Genomic DNA, 11,834 nt, shown 5'->3' on the forward strand with positions numbered 1-11,834 from the left:
AGCCTGGGCGACAGAGTGAGACTCCGTCTCCGGGAGCCCACGTCATTGAGCAGACCTTGGCATTATTTGCAGCAAGAGCCTCTGGCATCCAAATAGCAACCACCACCACGCCTCTGTAGCGTGCTGCGTAGCCTCCACTCTCCAGTCTGTGGCTCCCTGTTTGAGTCCCGCCCTATGCCCAGCTGAGGTTATAGCACGCTCACCTCCAGAAAAGGTAACCCAAGCTCTTTACTCTACTGGAGATCACCTCTGTCCCCGCTCTGGGCACTTCTCCCAGCTGACAGAAAATACCTCCAGCTGACATCAGAAAATACAGGGCTGGAGGCTGGCATACAAAGTCTGTCCCCACAGGCCTATGGTGGCCCATAAGCCACGTCTACCCCTGCTCCTCACCTCCACACCTAAGTTAAGAATTGCAGGCCGGGCGTAGTGGCTCATGCCTGTAATCCCAGCACTTTGGGAGGCCGAGGTGGGCAGATTGCCTGAGGTCAGGAATTTGAGACCAGCTTGGCCAACATGGCGAAACCCCGTCTCTACTAAAAATACAAAAAGAAAAAATAGCCAAGCGTGGTGTCGCGCACCTGTAATCCCAGCTACTCCGGGAGACTGAGGCAGGAGTATCGCTTGAACCCGGGAAGCAAAGGTTGCAGTGAGGAGAGATCGCACCACTGCACTCCAGGCTGGGCGACAGAGTGAGACTCTGTCTCAAAAAAAAAAAAAAGGTGCTCTCCCCTCCCTACACATCCCTCAAACAGTCCCTCTGTAATGCACCCGCCCTGTTCCTTGGTAACCTGAAGCTGCTTATAGAATGTGGAGATGGGGGTAACTGAAAGGTCGGCCCAGGCCACAGAACCCCTGAGCTCTGCTACCGGCAACCCCAGCTGCACTCCCCACTCTCTGTCACCAGGAGCTGCCGGGTGCCTGGGATATCCTGGCAGCTCTGCTCAAAATGATCCATGACTTCATGAATTTATTTGGCTCCTCCTCGGGGCCAGGGTGAGTGTCATGGGTTAATAAGGCCGGCCCCGCCTTCAGGAGCGGTCCACTGGGAGATGTGTGCTGCGCAGCCCTCTTGCGAAAGCTCTCCACTGGTGGGACATTCTGGGCACAGCCCAATAGGCCGGGGGAAATGAGAGGTGATCCATACTAAAGGGTCAAAGTCCCCGCACCAGCCAGAGGCCCCAAAACACCGCAGCGTACATGTGCTGCAAGGCGAATATGGGTTGGTAAACAAAACTACATTCAGATGAGCTCGGGCCGGGTGCTTTAACAGATGCGGAACTGTCTCGGGGCCATCCGCGGAGGCGCGGCCCAGGGGTCCCCAGCTCCCCGCCTCGCCACCTGGGGACAGCCCACGGCCCGGGGCTCGGGCGCCGCCTGCTGTCGCGCTGCGCAGCGACTATAGGAACTCTTCCGCAGCAGACGGGGTCCCCGCGGCCCGCTCCCCCAGGGGCAAGCGACCACAGGGGACCGGTCCCGGGGCTGGATGTGACCCATGTCCTAAGCGCACGGAGCCGTGCCGGTGTTGCTCAGGGAGGCTGCCCGCCCCTTCGCGCGGACCCTGCGGCTCTGCGTGCCCTCAGGGAACAGCAAGCTCCGAGCCGGTGTCGTCGAGGGGGCGACGGGACGGAGGGAGGAGCCTGCGGGGTCCGGGTCGAGGGAGGGAAGGAGTGGGCGGGGCCGGGGCGGGGCCGTTCCTGCGCTCTCCTTCGCCTGCGGGCCGGCACTGCTCACCTCTCGTCCAGAGACATGACGGGCACGCCAGGCGCCGCTGCCACCCGGGATGGCGAGGCCCCCGAGCGCTCCCCGCCCTGCCGTCCGAGCTACGACCTCACGGGCAAGGTGGGTGGGCCTCTTCCGTGAGACCCCCGCCCTCCTCGGCGCTAGCCCCTTCCTGGCTGCGTCTGGGTTGGACTTAGCCCTTCCCCCAGGCAGTTGGGTCTCCCAGAGGAGGGAGGGAGAGAGGGTCAGGACACAGCCCCTGTGGCCGTCCCAAGCGCTAGGTGTGTCTGCTGGCTCGATGGGGGCGGGTCGCGGAAGATCGCAAAAACTGAGTGATCCCCCCGCAAACCCCAACTCAGTTCTCTTCTGCCACACTCTGGAAAATATGAGCCCCCGAGAGCCCATGCTTCTTGGTGAGGGTTAAGCGCGCAACTCGCGGGGCTCAGGCTGAGAAGCGCTGGAAGATGGGGACCGCACGGAGACTCGGAGAGGACGTCCCCTGCTGGCAGAGGAACTGGCGTTAATGCCATTTTCCGAATTAAGCTCTTAGTTGAGATCTGACATCCAGGTTTAAGGCCTGATGTCCCCCAGCTGCTCCCCTCCCATTCCACCCGCTGGAGGCCCTGCCTTCCACCTTCCTCCCTGCAGTTGGAAGCCGCTCCTCCCAGAAGGATGTTGCCAGCCGGCCTGCAGGCACGCCACTTGGGAATTATTTGAACCTGAGAAAGATCTTAGTGGTTGGTCTTTCGCATCCCGCACTTGAGAGAGCTCCAGGGCTGCTCTCTGGGGCTTGCTACCTCTACAGGAGTGTCCTGTATGGAAACAGGTAGGGACAGCAGTGGACTGGTCTGTCACCTTCCATCTGTGTCCTTGGAGTGAGCAGGTACCAGAAACTGAAAGAATTGCTGAGGGAGCCTAGAGCTTCCACTCTTCCTCTGCAGGGTTGGGGATGGAGTGAGGGCTGTCCTGGATTCCACTGCATGGCCTAGAAGGAGACCTGCCTCTCTCTGGGCCTCGGTTTCCTCCCCGACACCAGGGCTCACCCTTGCTGGGAGCCTCAGCCTCCACCCCAGTGTTTCGGGGGAAGCCACCCTGCAAGTCATCCGCCCAGAGCCGTTGAGATAGGCGTCCTGTGTGGGCTTGTGGCAGGAAATGGGCCCCTGCACCCTCGGAGAGGTGGAGCTGCTGTTGGCCAGGCCCCGGGCTGAAGGGGACTGCCTGACCTTGTTGCCCTGCAAACCAGCTGGGTTGTTTGCCTAGGAGGTGGCCAGGCTAGGCAGCTGTTTGTGTTTGGTGGAATCACCAAGCTGGGTGGGTAGCTGGCATCGTTTGCTCAAGGCAGCTGTGATCTGTAAAGTACACAAAGACTGGCCCTCCCTCCCTCCTTCCTGCTCCAGGGCTGGGACCCAGGAGCCACGGAGGAGTGCAGGCTCCAGAGAGCTCCTATCCCCCACCCCTTCACCTGTTCCCTGGCCAAGCGGCATTGGCAGGAGAGTTGGTCCCCAGCCTCCCCCAGGGGAGTGAGTCCAGGACCCTCTGAGAAAGCCTGGCAGGAACTCCTTGGACCAGACGAGGGGTGATGTGACCCACAGGCAGAGAGTTCCCACCCCTGGGCCACTCTTCCCTGGGTCTTAGGTGATTCACCACGATGATTGGCCCTAGCCATTAACAGACTCTAGAAATACCTCAAAGAAATTATCCCTCCTCCTTCTACCCACTATGGAAACCATGCCACAGAAAGGTTACGGAATCTTCCTAAAGTCACACAGTAGGCCATTTACAAATCAAGACCCATCCTTCATACCCCTTCTGCTCAGCCACCCCTGCCTCTCCACCAGAGTTAACTAATCCCAGTACCCCATGCCCACAACAGGAATGCCTTTGGGCTCCACTGTCAATTTCAGAGCCTCAAACATAATTCAAACCTAGTCCCTGCTCAACCCATTAAGCCACCTAACCAGCAGTTGGGAAAATTCCAGCATAGGATCTAGACCCCTGTTATCCAAGATTGGAGAACAATGGGACAAAGTGCTCCTCTCCACCATTCCTGCGTGTCCCTGGGGAAGATGAGCAGAGCAGAGCCAGACAGTAAAGGAGAGGGCTACACCCTCTCCATAGGTTACCTTCTTGGTACTCCTGCCCGTGCTACCCACAGCAACCCTGGGATGCCGATCTGTAGCCACGTGTCCCATGTGGGAGGTTTCTGCTGAAAGAACTTCCAACTACACATCTCCCCACTTTAATATAAATTTCAACCTTCCTTAATTCATGCAATCTTTTTTTTTTTTTTTTTTTTTTTTTGAGACAGAGTGTCTCTGTGTCACCGAGGCTGGAGTGCAATGATGCAATCTCGGCTCACTGCAACCTCTACCTCCTGGGTTCAAGCTATTCTCCTGTCTCAGCCTCCCAAGTAACTGGGACTACAGGCATGTGCCACCACTCCTGGCTAGTTTTTTGTATTTTTAATAGAGATGGGGCTTCACCTTGTTGGTCAGGCTGGTCTCAAACTCCCACCTCAGGTGATCCGCCCACCTTGGGCACCCAAACTGCTAGGATTACACACATGAGCCACTGCACCCGGCCTCATGCAACCTTTTAATAAACATAAAATGTCATTAGAAATTTCCAGTCAGGCACGGTGGCTCACGCCTGTAATCCCAGCACTTTGGGAGGCTGAGGCAGGCGGATCACTTGAGGTCAGGAGTTCAAGACCAGCCTGACCAACATGGAGAAACCCCGTCTCTACTAAAAATACAAAATTAGCCAGGCGAGGTGGCGCACGCCTGTAATCCCAGCTACTCAGGAGGCTGAGGCAGGAGAATCATTTAAACCTGGGAGGCGGAGGTTGCGGTGAGCCAAGATCTCGCCATTGCACTCCAGCCTGGGCAACAAGAGCAAAACTCCATCTCAAAAAAAAAAAGAAAAAAAGAAAGAAAGAAAGAAACTTCCAAATAAATGTGACCCAAAAAACAAACCCCAAACAATATTCATTATAGAGTATGCAAATGACCATGCCCCACCCCCAGCAGATTTTGATAGACTCCCTTGGGTGGGAATCCTTGTCCAATATATTGACACTTCCCTTTCCTGTCAGTATAGCCCAGCCCATGCGTGTACTCACGAGCGGACGATGGATGACCCAAGTACACAGAGGGACGGAATCCCTGCATGGTGTGGCTATGGGCAAATGTGGCCAGTGTCTAGATTGTGCAAATGTGGTTCTCTGGGGCCACGGAGCACACTTGAGGTCTCTACTCCGGCCTCTAGGAACTTGAATGAGGACAGGAGGGTCAGAGGGAGAGCCTAGGAGGCTGAGCCAAGGAGCATGGAGAGGAGAGGCAGGGTGAAGGCGGCGGCAGGCTTTCTGGAAGCAGGTGCGGTCAGCATTCATGCCAGCCCCCTCTTCTCTGATCCTCTCCATGTGTCTCTCTCCTGGAATCCCAGAAGCTCCCCCTGACTCCCCATTAACTGCCTCTGCCCCTACCCCCTAGGTGATGCTTCTGGGAGACACAGGCGTCGGCAAAACATGTTTCCTGATCCAATTCAAAGACGGGGCCTTCCTGTCCGGAACCTTCATAGCCACCGTCGGCATAGACTTCAGGGTGAGGTGGCTGCAGGCACCTGCTTCCAGCAGAGAGCCAGGGCTGTGGCTCAGGCACAGGGGGGTTGCCCCTGCCTTGCTCACTCTGGCTCCCAGGGACTCCCGAGGCTCATGCCTGAAGGGCACACAACCCGCTCCCCCAAGACCACAGAGGTGGCCGGGTCAAAGGAGACTGGGCAAGGTTGGCTCCTTGCCCAACTATAGGATGCAAAAAAATGAGACTGAGTCTTCGTTTCCACCTCCATTCCTGGGGGACTTCTACCAAGCAGAGCAGCCGCAGGCACGGCATAAGCTGAATATCTTGGCCCACAGAGCCCCTGCTCATTGCCCTCCTACCTGGGCCCCTTTGGAAAGGCCTCAAAGGTCAATCAGTCTTTCTGGAGTCCCCGGAAAGCACAGCCCTGCACTGGGTTTAAGAGCTGGGCTTGGGCCAGACGCGGTGGCTCTCGCCTGTATTCCCAGCACTTTGGGAGGCCGAGGTGGGCAGATCACAAGGTCAGGAGTCCGAGAGCAGCCTGGCCAACATGGTGAAACCCCGTCTCTACTAAAAATACAAAAATTAGCCGGGTGTAGTGGCATGCTCCTGTAGTCCCAGCTACTCGGGAGGCTGAGGCAGGAGAATCACTTGAATCCAGGTGGTGGAGGTTGCAGTGAGCTGAGATCGAAACACTGCACTCCAGCCTGGGCAACAAAGTGAGACTCCGTCTCAAAAAAAAAAAAAAAAAAAAGAGCTGGGCTGGCCATGTCCGGAGACAGCAGCTCACCAGGGACCCTCCCTCTCACCTTGACAACTCCATCTTACAAATCTGCATCAGGGATGCTGGGCACTACACACCCAAAGTGTTCAATAGAGAAAAGGTCTCACCCTGGCAGGTGGGGCTCTACAGCTTCAAGCAGGCAGAAAGCGAACACTTCCTTCACTAGAGAATTAGTGGGCAGCTAAAGAAAAGATGCTGCTGCAGATGTAGCCTCAGGTCCCCAGGATGCAGGCAAACACCCCATCTCCAGGGGCTCGGTCACAGTCCCAGGGCCAGGCTTCAGGAGAGGGAGACCGAAGTGGGGAAAGGGCAGGGCCTCCAGCAGCAACCAGCCCTCCAGCCCTGGGTTGCCTGATCCCTGGAGAGAGCCAGGATGTTTCTCAGGCTCCTCTTGCCCTGCTGTTGTGAGAAGGCAGTTACTGTCCCCAGAAGAGACGACTCCACAGTGGAGGTGTCTGAGGATGGGGTTCCTGCTGCCCTGATGGTATGATCTGGCTGGAGACGGTTCTGGGGCTCACTGCACCCACTCTAGGCCTGGAGAGGGAACAAGACAAGATGTCTGCAGAGCTGAGCAGCCACATGACTCCTGCCCTCCCATCTTCTGCCTTTTTCTCTTTCAGAACAAGGTGGTGACCGTGGATGGCGTGAGAGTGAAGCTGCAGGTGAGACCAGAGGCTGGAGTTGGGGAGGGAGGATGGAGGACCTGCCCTTCCTTCTCACCCTGAACCACAGGAGGCCTGCAGCCCTGCCCTCCGCCTGGGGCAATTTCCTGTGGGGCCCACGGGAGGAAATGGCTTTTGTTTATTTGATGTCTGCAGAAAAAGCAGTTCTCAGGCACCCTCTCATCTATGAACAGTAGCTCCAAATGCCTTCAGACAAGTTTAGCCTCCATCCATCTCCTCCTCCCCAGTTGCCTGGGCTTTATCTGCTCTTAGGAGATTGGACATCCCCAACCCCTGGGCTAAGGGACAGGAGAAGATTCTTTTTTTTTCTCTTTTTTTTATGAGATGGAGTCTCACTCTGTCGCCCAGGCTGGAGTGCAGCGGCACAATCTTGGCTCACTGCAACCTCTGCCTCCCAGGTTTAAGTGATTCTCCTGCCTCAGCCTCCTGAGTAGCTGGGACTACAGGTGCATGCCACCACACCTGGCTAATTTTTTGTATTTTTAGTAGAGATGGGTTTTCACTGTGTTAGCCAGGATGATATGGATCTCCTGACCTCGTGATCCGCCTGCCTCGGCCTCCGAAAGTGCTGGGATTACAGGTGTGAGCCACCGCGCTCGGCTGAGGAGATGATTTTGAACAAGCTTGAGAACTCAGTAACTGCTACTGTCCAGGTCATTGGATGCTCAGGAGCTCATGAGAACCTAAAGAAGAAAACAGCCCCACCTTCCCACAGATATCTCATACCATAAAGCAGGCCTGCTCCACCCAGCACATTCCTCGTACCTGCCTCCTTCTGACCATTTCTCCATCCCATCCCTTCCCAGATCTGGGACACCGCTGGGCAGGAACGGTTCCGAAGCGTCACCCATGCTTATTACAGAGATGCCCAGGGTAAGTCCCTCGCACCCTCCAACCCCTACCCCAGCCCCTTGGTAGCACCCATGCTGCTGCCTAAGTCCCCTCTGTGATCCTCTCCCCTCCAGCCTTGCTTCTGCTGTATGACATCACCAACAAATCTTCTTTCGACAACATCAGGGTAGGTCCTCCCTTCCGCTGACTCCCACCCTTAAGCAGCCAGGGGAAGGTCTATGCAGGCTGGGCTTGCTTCCTGCCCTGTGGAAAGGGGGTGGAGCGTGGAATCCTCCTGCCTTCCGAAAAACACCTACTTGTGACCCAGAAGTCGTATCTGCTGCTTTGTATTTGGTGACCATGTGGGCATAAAGGCCAAGCAGGCTTTTGTGACCCTGTGCCACCTGCATAGCCCTCACTGTGATTCACGAGTGTGTTTCGTGACAAAGTGTTCAGAACAGCCCCCATTCCACCCTGGATAATTATGCACAGAGACCAAGGGAAAAACACAACCAGAAAAGTCCACACATACATTCAGGGCAAGTTGCAAGAAAGTGACTCAGTCAGACAGAGTGAGTGGCTATATCCTCACAACCAAACTATTATAGAGACAAAAATTTGATAAATTCAAGCACCAATTCTTTGCATGACATTGTATAGGTTTCATGAATCCCCTGACCTCAAGGACAGTTTGCTCATAAGCAAACTAGGAGAATAAAACGTTTATATAGAAAAAAGAAGGAAAATCTATGGCACTCATACTCCCACTGCCAACCCCATGCTCATGTCAGACATCACTAATCAATCACAGTACTTTTGATCACTGAAACCCTTATGTGGTCTTAGAATCTTCAACAAGACACTCCAAGAAATCACTGGTGACAGCCAACTGATTTGTGAGATAAGGTCTCCATGTATCTGGATCTTCCACAGAACTGATAGTTGCACAGCATAAAATGGGGAGGGTGGGGCCATTGTGGATTAAGCCACCAAGGAAGGCCATCCAGGCCTGGATGGGCCAGAACAAAGGTACAGATGAGAGAATGCACAGGGCATCATGTTCAAGGTAGTGAGTAGCTGAGGATAGTCAAACGGAGCAGAAGAAGAAAAGGGCAGCAGGAGGAAGAGAATGCCAGTCTCAGCACGCCCTCTCCCACAGGCCTGGCTCACTGAGATTCATGAGTATGCGCAGAGGGACGTGGTGATCATGCTGCTGGGCAACAAGGTGAGTGGCTCCTGGGCAGGGTCAGCCCAGCCCTGCACTTCCTCAGCCCTAGCCAGCCCCATAACCACCCAAGAACAGTTATCTAGTCATCCTTCCTGAAAAGGACTCTGCAGCCTCCAGCTCAGGGGTCAGACATATCTGGAGGCTTCTGCCCATCCCATCTGCCCCTTCCAGGGAAAGTCCAAGTTGTTGCCTGAGAAATCAAGGGGTGCCCAGTTCTCAGCCCCCATTAGAGCAGAGTGAACAGGGTCCCAGGTCAGTGGCTAAGACTGCAAAGGGTTAGCCCCAACTGCTGTCCTCTTCCAAGACTGGGTCACCACACCCTTTACCAAAAGTGAGATCCTAGGGCTGGGAGCTACACTGGGCAGAAACCCTGGCCCCAGGCCAATCACACCTGCCTGCAGTCCCTTGGGCCACCAGCAGAGGGCAGGCAATGCCTGCTTCTGGGGCAAAATATGGGCCCGCTGGGGCCGAGGCCTCCTTCCCCGGAGTGACCCATTTGGGCTTGACAGGCGGATATGAGCAGCGAAAGAGTGATCCGTTCCGAAGACGGAGAGACCCTGGCCAGGGTAAGTGACTGTCTGTGGGACAGGGTGAAGAGTGGGGGCAACCTGAGGCTGGCCCTGAGGACACTCTCTCCCGGGCAGGAGTACGGTGTTCCCTTCCTGGAGACCAGCGCCAAGACTGGCATGAATGTGGAGTTAGCCTTTCTGGCCATCGCCAAGTGAGAGCTGGGCAGGGAAGGGAAGTGTGCGGGGCAGGGTGGCACCCTCCAGGAATCCAGTAGGGCCCAGCCCCTGGCCCAGCCGCTGGACACACCTGCATTCTGCAGGCTGAGGTCCATCTGCTCTGGGCCACTGGGAGACGGGAGGGGGCGGCTCAGCTCCTCACCCCAGCCCAGCCCAGCCCAGCCCAGCCCAGCCCATTGTCTCTTCTTCAAGGGAACTGAAATACCGGGCCGGGCATCGGGCGGATGAGCCCAGCTTCCAGATCCGAGACTATGTAGAGTCCCAGAAGAAGCGCTCCAGCTGCTGCTCCTTCGTGTGAATCCCAGGGGGCAGAGAGGAGGCTCTGGAGGCATACAGGATGCAGCCGTCCCCCCCAGGCCTGGCTTATTCCGAGCAGCTGAGCCAATGGGGAGAAAGATGGAAGACTCACTGCACAGCCCCTTCCTAGCAGGGAGCTATACTCCAGCTCCTACTTGAGTTCCTGCAGTCTCCCCGCATCCACTGGGAGGGTAAAACACTTAGCTTTTATTTTAATAGTTCATAATTCAATACCAAAAAAGGCACCCGGATCCCCAAAATACCGAGGCTGGGACCTAGTGGCCCTTTTGCTTTCTAGGACTTGGGGGGCTGGCCCTCCCTCCCAAGCATAACAAAGGTGGTGTTGCTCCAGCTCAGCCCCAGGGGACACAGATGCACTTTGGGGGTGAGGGCAGGTAATGACTCCATCGCACCCTCAGTTCAGCTGGACAGAGGCTCAGGTGACCCCAACCTTCACTGTCTCCTGCTCTCCAGGAGCTTATCTTCGCCCCATCTCCCAAATAAGTGGGCCCTTGTGCTGTGAGGGAGACCAAAGCCTCAGGGAAGATAAGAGATTCGGAGATGGGAGGGGGAGGACAAGGGACAGAGAGTAGGGTCTAGCTGGCTATCTCTGGCCTTACTAACACCCCCCTGGAGGCATGCCCCTTTTCTCCAGCACACAAGCACATTGGGGCACCTGGAAATATTGGTTCCAGGCTCCTGTTCTCTGGACTTCAGATCCTGGGGGAGCCCCTCCCCACTGAATCCCTGGCTTACCTAGCTTCCTGCCTGTGCACCTAAAAACCTCAGGTCAGAACTAGGAAAAGAGTTTTGTTTTTTTATTTTTTTGAGATGGAGTCTCGCTCTGTCGCCCAGGCTGGGGTGCAGTAGTGCAATCTCTGCTAGCTACAACCTCCACCCCCTGGGGCTCAAGCGATCCTCACACCTCGCCCCCCAAGTAGCTGGGACTACAGGCGTGCACCACCATACCTGGCTAATTTTTGTATTTTTTGTAGACACAGGGTTTTGCCATGTTGCCCAGGCTGGTCTTGAATTCCTGAGCTCAAGCGACCTGCCAGCCTCGGCCTCCCAAAGTACTGGGATGACAGGCAGAAGGCACCACACCCAGGCTAGATGTGACTTATCCCAATCCTTTGGCAGGCATGCAGCTCCACAGGTGATTTCTTCAAGCAGCTGAAGTGTTTAGCTCTCCTGGGTTAAGAGCCAGATAAGGAGAAATCCCTTTCCTAGGTTTGGAATGTGTTGTGAAAAAAAAGAGAAATCCCTGGCTCCTGGAGCTGGTGGGAGACAAGATTAAGCAAACCTCCCCCGACACGTATCCCTTTGACCCCAAGCTCTGCCTCCTCCCTAACCACCCATTGCCTTTCCTTTAACTTCTCAAACAGATACCAGGGCCTAAACTGCTTTACCTCCCCTCCTACTGAGTCAGGTTAGGGGGTGGGAGGTCCCCCATTTCCAAGTGAAACCAATGCAATATGAGTAAAACAAGGTCATGTGGGTATGTCTGGGGTAGAGAGAGGGGTAGCAAGTCCATGTGGCCTCCTTGGTCACATATCTCCCAAAGCTCTGATCCCTGCCACGGGAAGTGGACAGGAAACATGACGTCATGACCTGCAGGCACCTTTACTGCAGCTCTGCAGGCCTGGTGGGGGAGCGGGGAGGAAATAGTATGCGCTGCACATTTCTAAGGCTACTGCATTTGCTTTCAAGGCAGAAATCTTGCTCTGAGCAGTCAGCGGCTCCAGTTTGGGCCCGATAAGGAAGTTCTCCGTGGCCTCTCTCAGGCACAGCAGGGAGGAGGCTGACATTGCCAGTCTCTTCTGGGGCCCAAGGCAGGTTGCAGGAGATCCAATCCCGTAGACAGCTCTGGGCCTCTTGCATCTGAGTTTTTCAGAATTAAACTGCAGTATTTTGGAAAGCACATCCTGTCCACTGTTTCTTTGAAGTGAGTGTGGGAGGGGGGTCTTG

At 55.6% G+C, this 11,834-nt stretch overlaps 1 protein-coding gene across 3 annotated transcripts in view; it reads left to right on the forward strand.

Annotated features, from left to right (window-relative positions):
• The window catches only part of RAB37 (RAB37, member RAS oncogene family), an 81,987-nt gene extending 70,200 nt beyond the window's left edge, over positions 1 to 11,787 (forward strand). Inside the window, exons 1-9 of one of the 3 annotated variants that reach the window (XM_024234619.3) lie at positions 1,713 to 1,842; positions 5,214 to 5,324; positions 6,702 to 6,743; positions 7,571 to 7,637; positions 7,730 to 7,782; positions 8,755 to 8,820; positions 9,333 to 9,389; positions 9,468 to 9,544; positions 9,762 to 11,787. In XM_024234619.3, the coding sequence (XP_024090387.1) occupies positions 1,750 to 1,842; positions 5,214 to 5,324; positions 6,702 to 6,743; positions 7,571 to 7,637; positions 7,730 to 7,782; positions 8,755 to 8,820; positions 9,333 to 9,389; positions 9,468 to 9,544; positions 9,762 to 9,867 (672 nt within the window). In that variant the 5' untranslated portion in view covers positions 1,713 to 1,749 and the 3' untranslated portion in view covers positions 9,868 to 11,787. Of the gene's footprint in view, positions 1 to 1,712; positions 1,843 to 5,213; positions 5,325 to 6,701; positions 6,744 to 7,570; positions 7,638 to 7,729; positions 7,783 to 8,754; positions 8,821 to 9,332; positions 9,390 to 9,467; positions 9,545 to 9,761 lie in introns of those variants that run through there. The other 2 variants (XM_024234618.3, XM_024234617.3) reach the window with 2 other exon arrangements.
• The last annotated feature ends 47 nt before the right edge of the window (positions 11,788 to 11,834 follow it).

Source organism: Pongo abelii, chromosome 19 (genome assembly GCF_028885655.2).
Source record: "Pongo abelii isolate AG06213 chromosome 19, NHGRI_mPonAbe1-v2.0_pri, whole genome shotgun sequence".
Taxonomy (NCBI): Eukaryota; Metazoa; Chordata; class Mammalia; order Primates; family Hominidae; genus Pongo; species Pongo abelii.